This window comes from Amia ocellicauda, chromosome 10 (genome assembly GCF_036373705.1).
Source record: "Amia ocellicauda isolate fAmiCal2 chromosome 10, fAmiCal2.hap1, whole genome shotgun sequence".
Lineage (NCBI taxonomy): Eukaryota > Metazoa > Chordata > Actinopteri > Amiiformes > Amiidae > Amia > Amia ocellicauda.
Window position 1 is genome coordinate 31,889,351 of NC_089859.1, and position 20,177 is coordinate 31,909,527.

The 20,177-nt window shown below is 36.0% G+C and overlaps 1 protein-coding gene across 1 annotated transcript; it reads right to left on the reverse strand.

Annotated features, from left to right (window-relative positions):
• Positions 1-10,136: 10,136 nt before the first annotated feature.
• Positions 10,137-17,101, reverse strand: LOC136760517 (thyrotropin-releasing hormone receptor-like). Its single transcript, XM_066715957.1, has 2 exons — positions 15,663-17,101; positions 10,137-13,475 (listed from the first exon to the last, which is right to left on the reverse strand). The coding sequence occupies exons 1-2, from the start codon at positions 16,446-16,448 to the stop codon at positions 13,050-13,052; spliced, it is 1,212 nt and encodes a 403-aa protein (XP_066572054.1). The 5' UTR covers positions 16,449-17,101; the 3' UTR covers positions 10,137-13,049.
• Positions 17,102-20,177: the final 3,076 nt, after the last annotated feature.

The window sequence follows — 20,177 nt, forward strand, 5'->3', positions numbered from 1 at the left end:
AAAACTCTGTTTACACATTAGCAAATTGGATAGGATAGATTAGGTATCATTTTCATGGGGGGGTGAAGTCCTAGTTTGGACCAATGTATACCCCCTTATACATCCCAGCTGATGTAAAGACACTATAGCTAACAAAAAACCTGTAACTTAAAGGAATGTAGTTAAATTATTTATTGATAGACTGCAAATCACACACATACAGTACAGAAGAAATTATAGTTATATATTTTATGTGATTTTTTTTTGTCCTAATTGAATTTTAGAGTATATTGTCACTCTGTCATCATTCAAATATACTGTATTTATAGAATGTAATAGAAATTAAAAATAATTGTTCTTAATTCATTATCCAATTAAATTAGAATAATCTTCATGCCAGAATAATAATAGAACCTAAGTGGAATTTAATACTTGAAAGTTGTATTGTTAAGTGCCTAGCTAATTAGGTGCAATGACACATTCAGTGGGTTTCTGTAGCTTTAACATAAGGCTCTGTAGTTATTCTGATGTATCTTCGAGGAAGGTTGCTTGGAGGACTGAATCTGCCGTGAGCAATATTGTTAATGCATGGGGCCCTTACACACTTTACACTGTGTGTCATGTGTAGCTTTCCAACACGCTAATGCTGACTTTGTTGTTCCAATTAAGTATCCATTGTGGAATTACTTTAGAGAAGAATTATCAAAGATTTTGGTATGTATAGAGCAGTACAGTACACACGCACACACGCACACACACACATACGCACACACACACACACACACACACAGAATGACAGCAGAGGTCTGCAGACGGGAGAGCACAGGGAGGTTATGACTGCTGCAGTGCACACAGGGGGCAGGGTTCACAGAGCTGCTTTTTTATTCATTGCATTTCTTATTGTATTCTTAATTTGTTAAGCTTTAAAACATTAAATTACAATAAGATGCAATCAATAAAACATTCACTACATTCACTGTTAAAATGTCGCTTAAGGTGGCAAGGGCATGCTGTGTTCTGAGCACCAAGGAGAAGCATTTCCGCACCGGCAGGGCAGCCAGAGGGACCACGGGGGATTGGAGAGTTGATCTCCCACAGTAAAAATCGCCAGGATACAGACTAATATCTTCATCAGCAGACAGATCATGTCTTCACTGTTCAAGATATCAGTATGGAAATGAAGCTCGTCGGTGTCCGTGCGGAACAGATCTCTTGACCGACCCGACAAGCCACAGAGAGCAGCTGTAATGAATGTTTATTATAACATTTATAATTTGTTTGCTTGTGCTTGTTTTTTTTCTGCATATGTACTGTTCCAAGTATTGTTGCCCTGGGCATTGCTGGTGTCCAGGTGTGTGTCCAAGCCACTGACACGCATTTACCATGCTTCACCATGGTACACTTTACGCTATATTACCATGGTACAACAGACCACCCTTTACTACTTTTAACCACACCTTTATCCTCTGTAAATTACACTTTATAGATTTACTTCAATACTTAAAATATTTTAGAACAGTACAATATTATCAATAAATACATTTTACACTGAACAGAAATATAAACGCAACATGCAACAATTTCACAGTTCATATAAGGACATCAGTCACTTGATTTTGATTTTGATTTGGAGTGTCAGAGTGATAGAGTGACACAGTGTGTGTGTCAGTGTGACGGTGTGAGAGGCGGACTGGGGGGCTGAATGCCAGCCTGCACTACATGAACACACACACTCTGAGAGAGTCGTCACATTTTATTAAGCACAGACAGCATCAGTACAATGTCAACAGCATCACCAGTGCTTAGACTTAATTACTCATTCTCTCTCTCTCTCTCTCACACACACACACACACACACACATACAGTGCCCAACTGAGACCATGACCAGATACAGAGTCTTCAGAGAACGTATTTAAGGTTCTCCATATTACCAGCCATTACCTCATGATCACAAGTTAATTCATCTCAAGATAAGAATACTACCATTATGTTATCTGGTGATATAGATAATAGATAGAGAGGTCCTGCAATAGAATAGATAATTGATATAGATAAAGTATACCTTGAGAATGAAATAACTATGAGCTATTGTCTTAAAATAAGTGTTTTTGCACCTGTTTTGTGCTTAAATTGATAGCAATTCCTGTAATTCAATCCAAGCATTGAAGTAAACCCATTTGTACAAAATCTACCTAGAATATATATTTGTTTAATAACAATGAAGGCCATCCAGATCACGGATCATTAAATAAATAAATTACCCTGAACTGAATTAGCCACAGAAATTGTGTCATGTGTGAAACCTTATCAATGTTGTCCAGGTTTTTTATGTAGAATAGAGGGACTTGTTTTCAGTTCTCTGTGAGCCTATTTTAATATCCCAAGATATTTTGTCTTGTAAATGGATTAGTCTTCCAGCTGTCCCTCTTAATACATTAATTCCAGTTGCCATTCAGAAGCAGATGTTTTATATGTCACCCATTTAAAAGTGTGTGTGTTGGTGGGGGCGGGGGGGGGGGTTAAGTCTGACTTTGTCTTCTATTTAGTAATGTAGGATAAGACAGCAGGAAGTCAACACAATGGTGAATTCTATATTTGTCTTTCAAGTAATGGTAATGACTCCTTCCTATTCAATACAAATTCCACTGATAGTATCACCACTTGACCTGCAGGTGTGTTTCTATAGCATCTGCCAATTATTCTCAGATGCTGCAGTTTTCAACAACACGGAGAACTGCTTTGTAAAATATTATAATACTCTATAATAGTATCAATAGTAAATTGAGGACAACAAAATGAACTTTCAAGTTAATAAAACATTCCCTGAAAGCCAACCTATTATAGTATAAACAATCCAATTTTTTATTTTATTTTATTTTTGTATTTATCCCTTGTGAATAGTTGTCAACATGTATTTTTAAAGGGGGGACAAAAACAAAACCTAATTTAAGGTAATTAAACATCACCCTTTTCTATTTAGGTCTGTAATCCACTTGAACAAAGATCATTTTAATGGAATTATTTTTTTTGTTTTGAATTGAAAATTCATGTCCTCCTATTAAAATTAATAATATTATTATAACTTTCAATAGAACATAGTCTAAGTGATGATTTAATGTATGTTATAAAGCAACATTTTTAGGCAACTAATTCCTTTAAAGCCCATTTTGTAACTGTTATCATTGCCCAGCTTTAACCTCGTATTGAAATAGTTAAATCAACTAAACATACCACTGAATAACATAGTTCCAAATTAAGAGTGTAAATACTTTAGACTATAACTGAAGATCAGATTCCTATGTGAATTTTTATGCCTTTAAAACCATTTTTGTTATTGGTATGCAAAAGCTGAAAAGGGAGCATTTTTTATAATACTGCCACCCATCAAGTTTCATGTATCAAGTTTCATGTATAAAAGTAGATTTGCTGGTCTTATGGGCAATTATGGAACTTGTTTCATGGTATATTACTCACATATTACTTAAATACTGTTAACAAAAAAAAGTACAAATGTCTTTCTCCAGGCTAAATTCATGCTGAGAAAAGAATTCCACCACTAATTATTATCACAAGACTGTCTTACCCAAAACACTAAAGTTGCCAAGTTTAAACCCAGCATAAGAATTAGATAGTGATATTTAAATAACAACCAGTAACCGATTAGACAGATATGCTTATTTTATTATATATGTAGATATATATATATATATTTTTTGCAGCAAGTTTAAAATAATATAATTAACAGCAGGGGGTTTGAAAGTCCTGAATTGTAAAAATGGAAAAACAGCAAAAGTGAAAAGACATTTCATTTGTTGGACAATTAACAAGGACGTGCAAAGAATCCATTCAGTCAGACTCCAGCAGGCTGCACAGCCATACAACGACAACCAGATTAAACACATTAGCAAACTATATATGAGGTAAGGTTTTCAGTCCATCTGAGAGCTTGTAATGGTAACAAGGTTTAATGTTTCTGCCTCTGAAGTAATTTAGCAGGGTCTTACAGTGCTATTTCCCCATTAAACTAAGGAAGCTTTAACTTCGTTGTTGGCTCTGCATTTGTACCCTGCAGCAATCTCTCGGTCTCTGTAGATTAAGGGTTTGTGAGCAGAAAGTGTAATTTTGTCTGCACATAAAAATAGAAATTGTATGAATTTCCTATGTCAAAAATGTAGTAGATATATTGGTTCAAGTATTTCTCATATGGGGTTAAAGACAGGGAAATATGCGTTGCGGGCTTTGAGAGTACCTTTCCCGAAATATTTGACATTGACACTCTGAAAGAATAACTACGAAAAACAGCAACAATCAAAGCAAACCAAATTGCAGGGCCTGTAGCATTGGTCTCAAATGTAAACCAAATACCTATGAAAAATAAAACCATCTAAAAACAAAAAGACCACAAGCATTTACTGCTTATACTCACAACCAATGGTTTTATATATTTTTAATGAATACATTAGGGTACACAGCTTAGCATATAAGTGTTAGAAAAGCTCCAGAGATTCTACAGTGCATCCGGAAAGTATTCACAGCGCTTCACTTTTTCCACATTTTGTTATGTTACAGCCTTATTCCAAAATGGATTAAATAAATTTTCCTCAAAATTCTACAAACAATACCCCATAATGACAACATGAAAGAAGTTTGTTTGAAATCTTTGCAAATGTATTAAAAATAAAAAACAAAAAAAGCACTTGTACATAAGTATTCACAGCCTTTGCTCAATACTTTGTTGAAGCACCTTTGGCACCAATTACAGCCTCAAGTCTTTTTGAGTATGATGCTACAAGCTTGGCACACCTATTTTTGGGCAGTTTCTCCACATTCTTCTTTGCAGGACCTCTCAAGCTCCATCAGGTTGGATGGGGAGCGTCAGTGCACAGCCATTTTCAGATCTATCCAGAGATGTTCAGTCGAGTTCAAGTCTGGGCTCTGGCTGGGCCACTCAAGGACATTCACAGAGTTGTCCTGTAGCCACTCCTTTGTTATCTTGGCTGTGTGCTTAGGGTCGTTGTCCTGTTGGAAGATGAACCTTCGCCCCAGTCTGAGGTCCAGATTGCTCTGGAGTCTGGAGCAGGTTTTCATTAAGGATGTCTCTGTACATTGCTGCATTCATCTTTCCCTCGATCCTGACTAGTCTCCCAGTTCCTGCCGCTGAAAAACATCCCCACAGCATGATGCTGCCACCACCATGCTTCACTGGTTTCCTCCAGACATGATGCTTGCCATTCAGGCCAAAGAGTTCAATCACTGTTTCTTAGGGTCCGAGAGTCCTTCAGGTGCCTTTTGGCAAACTCCAGGCAGGCGGTCATGTGCCTTTTACTGAGGGGTGGCTTCCGTCTGGCCACTCTACCATACAGGCCTGATTGGTGGGGTGCTGCAGAGATGGTTGTTCTTCTGGAAGGTTCTCCTCTCTCCACAGAGACACACTGGAGCTCTGTCAGAGTGACCATCGGGTTCTTGGTCACCTCCCTGACTAAGGCCCTTCTCCCCCGATCGCTCAGTTTGGCCGGGCGGCCAGCTCTAGGAAGAGTCCTGGTGGTTCCAAACTTCTTCCATTTACGGATGATGGAGGCCACTGTGCTCATTGGGACCTTCAATGCTGTAGACATTTTTCTGTACCCTTCCCTAGATCTGTGCCTCGATACAATCCTGTCTCAGCGGTCTACAGACAATTCCTTGGACTTCATGGCTTGGTTTGTGCTCTGACATACACTGTTAACTGTGGGACCTTATATAGACAGGTGTGTGCCTTTCCAAATCATGTCCAATCAACTGATTACCACAGGTGGACTCCAATCAAGTTGTAGAAACATCTCAAGGATGATCAGTGGAAACAGGATGCACCTGAGCTCAATTTTGAGTGTCATGGCAAAGGCTGTGAATACTTATGTACATGTGCTTTTTTTGTTTTTTATTTTTAATAAATTTGCAAAGATTTCAAACAAACTTCTAATGAATTTAATCCATTTTGGAATAAGGCTGTAACATAACAAAATGTGGAAAAAGTGAAGCGCTGTGAATACTTTCCGGATGCACTGTAGATCTGAAATGGTTATATTATTAGTAGTACTATTATTAATAATCAATTAAATAGTGTCAGAGTTGGTCTAATATTGATATGGCCTAGAGACAACTGTAAACATTCCAGTTGACTGAACAGAGTTGAGACTGTCAGTTGATTTCTATGGCTCTCCCAAAATGGCTCACCGAAGCAATGGGAGTTCTGGTTGCTTGGGCAGTAGGAAATCGAGCATCTACAAGGTTCCTAAAGCTGTAGTACTCCATCTAAGATAAGCCCCTACAAATATATTTTGAAGATTTTTGCAAGATTTGTAAAGCATCATGTATAGATGGTTCCCCAAGTCTCTAAACTGATATATCCAATGGGGAAATGTCTTCAATGATGCCCATTTAAATGTGCACCGTGAGCAAAGAAGTACAGAAATTTGGGCTCACACATTACCAACTAACCATTGTAGTAAAAAATGTAAATGGTGTTTAAGTGTAGAAAATGGGGCTTCACATATTACTTTGTAAAGACTTAGAAAAGTATTTCAGTTACATGTGAATGGAGGCTGAGTAATACATTTGCAAAAATTGCAAAAAAGCAATTAACCTAATAAATAACCTGTTCACATACTGAAACAAACTGAAAGTATTATTTCTTTAGAAACAATCACAGAAGATGTTTAAAGTCTTGAAAAGAAATGCAACTGTACAGATATTGCCACACTGTTTCATATAGAATGCCTCTGGGTATGCCGATGCTAGAAAATATGTAATGATTTCTAAATAGATGTATAGTGGGAATGGCTAAGAAATTCAATTCTTCATCGTTCTGGAATTTAAAACACTTTGTGTAGAAAGGAATAATTAGCTGATTATACAATGGTTTGAGGTGGGTGGTTTATAAAGAGACACCAAAACATTAGGAACCATTTTATTAAAGGTGGCTACAAAACCAAATTACAGCAAACAACAACCAATCAGTTTACAGTGCACATATAAGTATTCAGTTTGGGTTTGAAATGCAACCTTTTAAAATAGATATCAATAATGCTAGTTAGTTACTCAGTGCAGTTAAATATAGCTTCGTAAATTCAGTTTGTTTGCAGACACCACAGAACACCTTACTATAGCTGTACTCATGCAGAAACAGGTAATACCATACTCAGCACAATTATATTTCCTTAGTTGACTCTTGCAAAAGAAAAGAATCTCACCAGACACTATTCACATCACCGAACCCTGGAGCTGTTTCATTTCACAGGGCATTGTGCACAACACATTAAGGGTAAATTAGTTGCACATTGCTAAAAATGAAGATGATATTATTGTGAGAATTGAGTCCCCACCAAACTAAAACAAAATAATAAATACTTTTTCTGCATGAATACATGAAACAATTACAACATTCTAGCTGAGGATGAGATGAGGCTATGGCTTCATACACTAGTGATAAATGTTACTGTTCACAAATCGCCCAAACATTATAATTTTCTACATCAGAGAACAAAGTGAACACACTATAATTAAATGAGATTTGGGTGATAAATACTGATTTTTCAAAACAAAACGAAATACCGTTTTAATGCCACCAAAGATGGATATTTGGCCATGAAACACTGAAAACTTTACATAGAAATTCAGTTTTCTCCACAAAACAAGAACAAACTTTGAACAACATTTAACATCTACCGAAAATAATAATTTTGAAATTCAAAATACAACCTCTACTGAATACTTTGAATATTCAGTTTAGACAAGTATAAAAACAAAATATAACAAAAAATAAATAAATATATATGAATATAGTTAACCTTGGTACATTAATGTTTAGCCATTTCCACATCACATTCATGCAAGTGCTACAAGGAGAAAAACATTACTCACATGAGCCTTGGACTTCAAGTCTTCATATAGCAGTACTGCAAAATAGGTACAGCAGTTGAGTGCTGGTGAAACGTAATACACTTGAACGTGGAAGTTTTATTTAAGTGATTTCACCTTCAATCATGGATGGTCTGCAAAGATTTGGATATCTGTGATTGCAGGACCACCCTATGCAGTGACACAGTCCTTCGGTTGTCATAAGTCATGCATACTGTCAGTGAAGTGTGCAATTTGGACTTGTGCCTTAAACAGCCTTTTTACACCCTGTTTCTTGGTGTAATGACATGAATGTCTGATAAGAACAGACTACATCAATTTGTCACTGAGTACCAGTGAATGCCATGTACTTTGCAAGTGTTATTTAGTGCAGAACTGCATTTTCTTTGACATCTGCAGTGAAGTGATCTGACTAATACATCATTACAATAAATCATGTCAAGAACCGTGTTGATAATCAAACGACAGTTAACTATTTTAAGGTGGATACAGAAAACGGAAAAGTATTTTCACAGTCTAGTTAGGCTTCATGCCATATGCTTTTGTTAAATTATAGCAGGAAGCCATCCAGATTGTCTGGTATTAGTAATGTGCAAAGCGAACAGTCCCATTTAAAATAAAATCCACCTGCCTCAAATGGACTGTAATGTCACATGGAGAACCAAGGCTTTGACAACACAAGTGAACTAGTTTTAATAGCTTGGTCTTTGCCAACGCCTAAATATACTTGGCACTCCTGAATGATTTCTGTTCATACTGCCAAGGCACACAGAGAGCTTGAATATAATTTATTTGGCAGAAACTCAACCTGATTTTGTTGTGTGGGAGACAAATTACACCTAAAAAATCTATGACAGATTTCTTTTGTGAGGCCATTTTTCTAGTTTCAACTTATCAAAACCAAAAACTACAACAAATCTCATATTCTCATTTGGACTCTACTAACTATTCAAGGGTCCAAAACAAAGACAACCGAATGCACATTCATGTTATCCACACCTTGTGTGTGCAATCATTTTTTTCACTGTTTTGGTTAATCACCACATTTAAAAATATATCTATATATTTTCAATAAAAAAGAAAAATACATTTTACACAGAATAGAAAATCATCAACACAAGCATTAGTAACAGAGAAGTGGTGCCAGTATTGTGTGAATTATTACTTGAAAACATAACAAACTATTATGTATCACATTCAATATTAGTTAACACTGTGTGTTATTTGTTTAAATGAAAGTATATGTCACATAATACTCCATACTCCCGCACACAAAGTTGTACATTTTCATATTCCTCACGGCTATGCTATAACGGTAAAATCACCAATTTAAGCAAGAGAAAGCATGTTGATTTGTTGAAGACAGTGTAAGGTCTCTGAAAGATCCTCACCTGATAATAATTACAGACAAAAGCAATCACAAGATGTGATAAAAACAGACCTGTAAACTATTGTTTACTTGACAGTTTGTCAACCGATCATTCAAATATTTTGTACTCTTGAAAAAGCTCAGTTAATTGTTTTCAAACTGTATACAGCTCTGGAAAAAATAAGGTACCAAATTATCAGTTTCTCAGGTTTTACTATTTATAGGTATGTGTTTGGGTAAAATGAACATTGTTGTTTTATTCTATAAACTACTGACAACATTTCTTCAAATTCCAAATAAAAATATGAATGGAGTGGAATGGCTGCCATACATTTAGAGATGCTGATTTTAGAAACATTTCCAGTGGTCTCTTAATTCTTTCCAGAACTGTATTTTTCATTGACTGTCTAGAAATATTGGAACTTGTCCATCAAAATTTCCTTGGGATTGAACATTACAATGAACCTACCTTTGTATAAATAAATAACTCAATAAATACATTAATAATTGTGAATGGGTCTGCTGATTTGAAAAGTGAAGATACCCCATTCTTAGTGTCTTATGTACTACAAACTCCTGAAGTAGGATAATGTCATGGACTAAAGAACATCCTTTCTTATCATTGTAAAATGCTTTACGTCATGCTCAGAGTACATTTCTGGACATATATGTACTATATATAATTATTTTATTCTTAATGACATGTATTTTTAGTATTTTAATATGCTTATTATTTCAAATCCATACTTAATATATTTGAAAATATAATCATAAAACATTTTTCCAAAAATATGTTTTTTATTTTTCTATATAAAAACATTATTTAAAAATCGCATTAAGACTGCTATAACAAATATATATATATTTTTTTCTTAATAACTTAAAGCTGACTTACAATATATTTATCATAACTAAAAACTACATGTGTTGGGAATAAATGTCTAGGTGGAAATAGCATGATCAGCATGATGATTAAAACATTTTGCATTGCAAAGATAAAAGAGTTTACAAATGTTTGTCCACAGCAGTTTCACTACACAGCGTGACCTGATTTTAACTCAGCCAATTGCACCAATTACATTTCAAAATGTTTAATGAATATTTAAGGTATTCTAATGTGAATATCACTTCTTTTAGGAAAAAAAAGCATTTTAAAATTCAAATCAATGATGGATTAGTATTTCCTTAATACTAGTCCTTGTTTTTTAAATAATATCATTCTCTCTCCAGTACATGCATTGCTACTACAGAGACACACCTAATGTATTTTTTCAGCAAGAATCACAGAGAGTAAAGTGTACTGACAGAAAGTGATTAAGGGCTACACTAGATCATAACTTTGACCCATCCATGAATTGCAAATTATGAAGTTGTACCCTATCACATTTCACTTTATAAATAGTAGAAAGTTACTTTATGACAATACATTACAATTATAGGGTATAAATTTGTACTTTGGGGTTCGCAGGTTGGTCAAATTTTTGATTTGGACTAGCCCTAAGTGTGATATCTAATGCAGCCATTGCAGCCCTCATCTAATGTACACTGTCCCTCAAGAATAGTGTAACTTGGTGATAAAACAATCTGAACTAATACAACAAAAGAAACATTCTAGGATTGGTACATACACTGAAGCTATTAACAACCATTAATTGAAAGCTTTGAAATGCAGCAAACAAACATAGCCATTCACATTCGCATACTCATACGCATACTGAAAAACAAGTAATTGTAACTTTAGATAAATGTTTTTAAACATAGGATATAGTCAATAAATAGTAAACAAGCAAATATAAATACAAGTATAACTCATTCCTACTAAGACATTTCATAAATGGTATATTATGATTGAGAACTGCATTCTCTGTGTCTGCGATTGTCCTGTCTTTCCCATGAATTGATATTTTGCAGCATGATTTGTTTTCCACATTATTATTACCCCTGTTCACCTCACAAATGAGGCATTCAATAGCCTTCAGCTTTTCAAACTTGGTACATTCTATAGAGAACCTATGAAAATACTCTTCATTTGCTTGGTATAGTATTATATAGAAAGAAAAACGAATATGGATTAATTAGTCTTGTTTTCTCTCAAGGGTGAAAGACACAGGAACATGTAAAAATGCCACACAGTTATTTCCAACTGACTTCTAGCATACTGGAGTGTAAAACCCTTGTCTGTTTAAGTTTTCCCTAGTCTGGAATATGCAATTAGTATTTCATCCAACTATGTGTGACACACAGAAGAGATATTCCTCCTGTCTCCCTGTCTGGTGTCCAATTTCACTGATAAGTGCACTCTACAGGGTTGCTAAATTATTGAGGCCACATTGATAATCCTTAGTAAATTCTTAGTGTATTCAAAAATTTTGCCCCCAAGCCATCTTAGGTCACCAATACAAAAGATGAAAAACAAGGCAGAAATTCAATTAACTAATACTTTTCCAAAGAAAGAAGGAATTTGTATTTTTGTCCAAAAATCCATTTAAAATTAAATAAGAGAATGCTTGAATGTTAAGTGTTCTGCAAATTTAAATATTCATCTATTTCTGTATAGAATGATTAATAATGTGCTCCTGTCTATTGTTGGTTATTTTCCAACATCCGTAGTCCCTAAGTGTCTCACAAGAAATGTACAATATTAATATACAACCCTTACTGTGGCACCATTCAGTGCCAAGGCTGCAATGCTGTATCGAGGCGAGCCCAGTCTTGTGGGATATCACTCAGTCATATGCAGCAACAGCACAAAGTCTTTGGTCTGCTTTAAAATAAATAAACTAATAGTAAAGACTACCTTCAAGTTTTATTTCAAAATGAAGTAAAATAAAATGGCCACTGATTAAAAAAAACACCATCTAGATGTTTGATTTTGAAGTGCCTTATAACAAAAAAATATAAAACAAATACAACCAGTGTTCTTATGTCATTACACCAAATGTGTACTAACAACTGTGCAGTACAATATGAGTCTATAAAGCCTAGAAACCATACACTAAACTCAGGCTATTATGTACGTCACTAATGGTGTCCGGGAGTCCGCAGTTGGTTATTTCTGGTGTGGGTTAATATAGACTCAGCAGAAATGGTCACTGGTTGGGAAGCTTGAGTTTGTTTTTGGGGTGATGTTAGTGTCAGTCCTTTTACTTCTTCAACAACTCTGGCAATTCCAGTCAAGATTCACCTCAGGATAGAAATGAAATAGAAATAGATAGATTGCTCAAAAAAAGTGATTCTATATCCCCAGTTATTCCAGGATGTTCTGCAGTGTACTACAGTAATTCAGCTTGGATAAAAAAGATATATCCTTAAACTGCAGATAGAAACAGAAGGAGGGGAAAAGGCTGTTGTATAAACTAGAAATGTATTTTAATCAGGCAGCACAACTGCACTTGTCATTTGTCTTGACTTGTGATGACATTTTGATTGAGGAGCACAAAAGTGTTTTTTTAGGACAATATAGTAAATTGAATTTGGAAACCAAACTTGAGTGAAAATGGCAGTTTTACCCTGCTTCATCTGTGAGCATTATCATTCCTGTGAGGCCTTCAGCAAGAAAATCTAATTCTCTAAAACCTTCAACATCCAAATATTCCACACAGCCACCAACAATGGTAAGTATTACTAGAGTACCACTAAGACTCACGTACGTTGTCATATGAATCAACTCAAACATTACATATTGATGGACAACATCAGAAATGTCAGCATTACTGCTTTGACAGGTAACACACACAAATAAACATCAAAGAGCAGGACCTAACCCATGAAATCAAATATTTTCACCAGTGTGTATGCCGAAAATTACGCCTTGCTGAAAGTGACCTTGCCAGAAAGACAGGTGTCATCAAATGATAGTTTCTTGCTGGGCAGGAACTCTTCGGTGACGGTCATATCATCTAGCTCTGTGGTGAAGTGATCCAGGCTCTCTCCATTGGAAATGTCTTTGATCACACTATAATTGAGCGCCATGCTGTAGGTGGTTGGCTTCTCAGAATGCTGCTGCTTACACTTGCAGAGCTTCTTAAAGGCAGCCCTGAACTTCTGGGACATGGCGTTGTAGATGATGGGATTGATGGCGCTGTTAAGGTAGATGCAGATTCGGCAGAATAAGACGAACCAGGTGTCTAAGTAAGCCTGGGTGAGAAAAGAATTGACCACAACTAGTGTTCGATAGGGCATCCATAAGAGCGCAAACAAAACAACCACCACTGCCAACATCTTGGTCACCTGGAGTGGAAGGAAACGATACAAAGTCGTCACAAAAGTCAAAGCAAAAATGTACAATATTGGGACTCCATGACAAGTCCCATACTGACTTTTTGTTTCATGTGACTGAATCTCATTATCACATAGATGGAAAGACTTACACTGCAGTTCCAAGAGGGATTTAGACTTTTTGGCATGGGCGCTAGGCTCAAGAATCTTGTAAAGGCAACAGAGCAATATAAAATACAACTGTAATCATCCAAGGGCAATGGCAAGGAATTCAGAAATTATCCTGAAATTTGGGCAGGAAGTAAGAATCACATTTATTTAAATAAATCTCACCATTATGTGCACCAGTAACAGATATTTGATTTGTTTACACTTCTTGGTCACTGTCGAATTGTGACTTAGGGAACATTAATATGTTTCGGGTGTGCGTCATTTAATCTGTTGTGTAACAGCTTTTTTTAAAGCGAATTAGCATTGGTCAGGAAAAACTAAATCCACTAAAACCAGCAGAAATCCTCTACTGCAACATATAACGCTGTAAGTCAGACTGTGGTGGAGGAGAGAAGATGAACTGGCCAAAAATAACTTCCCACATCTGGCCACATCAGATTGAACTGGAAAAACTGGTGTAATAACAGATTTAAATCAGTTCAGCATAGCTATCAAGGACCTGGTACTGATTGAAAGAGATTGTGAAATATTGCTTGAAATACACCTCTGTTGATGGAAGCATGCAACCTAGAATCCCAAAGCAATGCCAGGAATGTGTCAACTATCCCTATAATGCCAGGACCTCAGCCAGCAACAATCACCTGAGATAGCTAGAAGTGTACTCCTTGACAATGATATAATTTATGTTCCCCAATATTATCAGACAAATCCCTTTTGGAAAAAAATGCATGTTCCTGGATTATATTTTCAGCTCTTGAATGAAGCCAGCTGTATTGGTGTGAGAGCTCTGCAATGATTAAGAATGCACCACTCCCTAGAAACGAATCAGTTGTATTATCCCAATGTTTGAGTGTCTGTGTACTAATTTCATGCCTCTATATAGATAATGACTGGTTACTTGACAGAGATTGTTCCTTATTGGGTTCTATAATATGAGGTCTCTGCTTTTCATGTCTGTTTGTTTCCATCCTCCAAGAGTTTAACTTTCAACTAGACATCCAATTTTGACAGCAACCACAGATGTTTTTGTTTGTTTTTTTAAACCTGTATGTCCAAAAATAAAAGAACATTCTACTAATTTAGCCCCATTGACATATTGACTTACAGCAATAAGTAATCTGCAAACCTGCCAAGTAATCAACCTCTGCCATCCATGCACAACCAAGGAAATTACCTAGTAGCTATCTGGAAACATGCCATTGAACAAGACCTGGTATAACAGGTCCACAAGGACATGAATGAGCATTAGTCAATGAATGAGCAACCAGACCCAGATGCAGTGATGTAGCTCATTAATTGTAGAGCCAATATCCATGGCACAGCGTTACAATGCCAGGGACTGAAGACTGTGCATGTGGGTAGCATTCAATGTCTTATTTTAATTTCATATAAAGATGACAGACTGGCATAAATACCAAACTTAGTGCAAACCTCAAGTAAACTGTATGAGAACACAATGTTATGTTGAACAATATTACTACAACAGTATATTTGATCAACATATTGCAGAATTTGATCATGTATTAATGTTAATGTTAAAGGTCTGCACAAATATATAATCAATTTAGTAATGACTAAACTAAAAATGTTTTAAAAATGTTTTCTTATTATTCCTGTTATATCCCATAACATCTAAATAATACACATTTAAAATAATATATGTAGATGAATTATTAGAATTGCATCTTCAATTGAGTGAATGAATGTATTATTTTATATACAATTAGAATTAAATAAGTAATTCACTTCACTTCTTTAGCTGATACTTAATTATTTAAGTAAAGTAAAGGTTACATTTTGTCACCAAAAAGTGAACTGTGTGTGAGTGACAATGACAAGAAAACCCCCCGTGGTTACTGTCAAATGATGTCAGGTTGCCAAAAACATGAGATGTAGGGACGTTAAACTACATAAGTTAATGTAACACATTTGGGGGGTATGATAGACAAGGCAGTTAACCTCAGGAGAACAGATTTATGTAATCAGAAAATATTACAAATGTGTGTGTCTGTCTTTTCAGCTTGTTACCTGTCTCCGGGAAGATGCTGTGCTACTGGAACAGCGACTGGAACATTTTGAACTAAAAGTCTGGTTTGCGTGGCTGCTCTCATTTCTCCACTTCTTGGTATTTTCTTTGGGGTCTGTGGGGATGGGATTCAGGAACAGGATTCGTGCGATCAGTCCATACAGAATCGTGGCCAGCATTAAAGGCACCACATAAAAGATGGCAAAGTCCAAGAAGTAGATGGGCAGATACAGGTTTCGGGACACTTTGTAGGCGCAGACCACCACCGTGACATCTGCGTAAATCATCTGCTTGGTGTCTGACAGGTAAAACCACATGACACAGTAGAAAGACGTGAAAGCCCAGACAAACACGATGATCTTCTTGGCCCTGGACAGGGTACAGAGAAACTGGGCTTTAATGGGATGGCAAATTGCGATGTACCGCTCGATGGTGAAGGCAGTTATGGAACAAGAGGAGGCATTGATGCCAAGATACTGGAGATACGTTATACACAGGCATCCAACGTAGCCATAGACCCAGGATCCATAAAAGCTCTCGGTGATGTTCGGCAGCCCAGCAGCGATCAGCACCATGAGATCAGCCACAGCCAGACTGACCAGGTAGCAGTTGGTGGGGGTCCGCATGTGTTTGGTTGTAAGTACCACCAGAACCACCATGATGTTGCCCACAATCCCAATCCCGCAGATGGCGATAACCAGCACGGTGCTCGCCACCTTGTATTCAGTGCTCGGCTCGGTCCAGTTTCCGATAGTCTGGTTATTTTGAATGAACGATACATTCTCCATCTTTTTGTAATTTGTATTTCACTCTATTTTACTCACAGACCTCTGCACTAAATCCACCGGGTTCAAAAGCACTCTTTTAACTGGAAAGAAAAAAAAAAAAAGAACACTATTATGATGAATTTCAGATTTTCAGTTCCACTCTTTTTTTTAAAGTAGCACACACTCTCAACCCACAACTTAGTCTATTCCTTCACAGATCTTTCACACTCAACAGATCTAGCATCTATAGCAAAGTGCTGATTTAAATTGCAGGGCAAAAACGAACGCAAATGTACTTACACCTGGATTAATCACGAACTACACATTTTCTTCTGAATGCTTCCTTTTTTAAACATGTTTCTAAATCCTATTCCGATCAACTTCAGCAACCAGTCAAAAGAAGAAGAAAGTAGTAGATGTTTTTTTCAGTCTCCAGCATAAGCAACTTTAGAATCGCGATGCTGTTCAGATGAACAGAATAGGACTGGCACGTAGTGGCATCTCGCGTTGCCCTCAGAAGCTTTGGCAAGTTGTGCCAGCCTTGTGACAAGACGCAGGACATCTGTGCAAATGCACCTTTGCAGCTCTGTGATCGCACAGGCTGAGAGCAGACTGGCTCCGCGCTGCTGTCCTGTAGGTACTGCACCCTGCGCCAAGGCTTAGGGCAAACCTGCCACAGACAGATACAAACGGTACAGCCTACAGATTATGACATTATATCGTTAATTAAACGTCTAACTTTGAAACAAGTCGATAGGTTTATTTCAGGTAGTAGCCTATAGTAGTAAATGCGATGCTTTGCGTTTTCTCACCAATAATAATAATAATTTTAAAACATCAGCAAATGTAAATGTTGTATGTTAACTTTCCCTCTTGATAAATAATTAATATATATATATAATCTATATAAATAATGATGATGCCAAACTTACACGCTGTAATGTATTGTTGATGTCCTTAAACACATTAGAAGCGCAAATGATTGATCTACATTGCTCCACAACAGTGGATGAACTCCCCCCCCCCTTTCCTCTTCACTCCATTCTTGGCAGCAACAGACTACTTGGCACAACGACAAAGACACAATTTTAAAGATACAAAAATAAAAAAGATACATACAATTTTGAAGGGGGGATCCAAAATCCATAAAAGTCTAGATATATGATGATTGGAAATGTAGATACAACAAGCAAAACTAGTGATGCAACAGTTAGTGGAGATGATTTGGATAGTGACGGACAACTGTACATTGTGTTGCACATACCAGATGCTTGTGTGGAACAGGTTTTACTGTAGTGCATTCGTTTCCAATCCTAAAGCGCCATACCGAAAATCAAACACATGAAAAAGACATGGGCTATTGTATTTTTTAAATATGTCGTACCTGCACTTACCAGTAGGCTATTTTGAATGTATTCTAAAACACTTCTTAGAATGTTGTATGAGCTTATAGAACACAGGCCCTGCTGTTTTTTGTTACAACTGCGCTCTCAATTATTTAATTGAACCCTTAATTCAAGTAATCATTTCCTAAATCAGAGCCTTTTCATTATTTTTAACAGTAAACTAAGTATTAAACTGTATAAGGAAATTATGATCTTATTAAGGAACCAACTTTCTATCAGTTAAAAATGCAAATGTAATCAAATTACTTCAATTAAGGGTTCAATTAAGTGACTGAGAGCTCAGATGGAACAAAAACTAGCAGGGTCAGTGTTCTACCAGGACCAGGATTGAGAACCACTGGTATATGTGACAGTGTAACCATACAATTGAAATGTATGGTTACACAAAAAGACAAAAACTAAAATTATAGTAGGTTATTATTGTGTTGTATTCAAGGCTAATACTGTGGAATCACAGCCTGTAACAAGATACCAGTAAGGAGATTACATTTGTGGTTGTTTCTTTCTCTTCCAGGATTACAGAGTTGTCTACAAAAATCAGATTTTGAATAGGATTTACTAGGATTTTAATCATATGATTGGATAGTAAGACATGAGTTATATGATTCTACTTATTAATGTATTCTTAGAATGTACTGTTCTAGTGACTGATCCTATCATACCTCTTTAAGATCTCTAATATAATGGTATTCTGCTAGCAATAACTGATATGGTTTAAGAAACCAACTTATATTGGAAATAAAGGATTCACCTATAAACACCCACATTCAATTCTTATTGTTTAGAGGTGTAAAATCATGGTGTGACAGACAGAAACCAATTTAAATGCATCAGTTCAGTTTCATTACATTTCTGAAGCGGTGTGTCTCATCCAAAATGGTATCAATGAGATTAATTACATGGTGATATTTATTTGGATATTAACACACCCACTATACATGCATTAAAGGTTATAATGAAATATAGCCTTTCAAGATAATTGTAACAATCTTCCATACAGAGAATCCATTCTTTGTTGGCAAACCCATTTGAAAGATAAATAAAGAATTTTTGAATTATATTGCATAGCTTAAAGACATTTTAACATATTCCATTTTATTTTTTATTTTTATTTTTTAAATCTGTTTCAGTCAATGTGTTTCAAGTACTCTCAGATACAAGGAAACCTAAGCAAACATGGTACATCAAATTTCAAGTGAGATGATTAACAAAGAAAAATACACTAAATTCTTAAGTCTAAGCCAACCACACTCACCCTGAACTGACACTAACCAGCAGGCCAACCCATTTCCTGGCCCTTATAAAAGGATAGGGGTATCTCACTAGCTCTCTAACTGGCTGATTTACTGTGCAATGAGAGTAAGGAATGCAATTACATTCTCGTGCCAGTCAATAAGCAAATTGGACACCCTGAGGTGGCAGTTTTCCATGTTTTTCACTAATTATAATTCAGCAATCAAAAATTGAATAATTATTAACGTTATATATAAGCCTTATTCCCAAGTTGTATAAATATAAGCATTATTTGCATTGTTTGTTATACCTATTTTCAGAAAAAGACCTTGTGTTTCATATTGAACACCTAGGTTACAAAATTGTATCTATCTTATAGATTGTATTGTATCTATCTTGACTAGTGTCTTGGGCTTATTACATTAATTACTTAATTAATTTGTAAAAAGTTTCCAAAATGAAACAATTATTCTATAACTGTTATATTCACAACCCTAGTGAATGAAGCAGTTATTGATCACTGTGTGTTTCACAGAACAGTGGGGTATTGTGTGGCAATGTAAAATATATTCAGGAGAATTGTAGTCTAGACATGAGCACGGTTTATTCTGCCATTGTACCATTTTTCAGCATCAAACAAAGCATATTAAAAAGTAAGCCAACTTGATCCTTTGGAGAAAATTGTGGTGCACGTTTTAATTTGAAATGATTAAGCAAGACTTCCAATTTAGCTCCTTGCATTGAGATGCACCAAAAATCAATAGCAACTGAATTAAGACCTGATCCAAACTAAAAGAATGGCTTTCACTCAAGATTACAGGGAAAACGATCAAAACAATCCAGCAAAAGCATTCACATCCTATAAAAAAAGTTTGTTTTACATCCTTCAGTACTATCCTTACCATGGCACATTTAAAATTATTTAAATGTTTCTGGCATGTCTTCAGCAACTTTTGACCAAAACTGGGAGTTCTATAGGGACTTTTCAGCTGATGGACAATACCAGAGCAATATTTAGGAGGCAAAGCACTAACAAGCATCTTATCTCCTAGTTCAGACGGTGTGAATGCCCAATACTGTTTCGATTCAGAGCATCACAACTGAACCTATT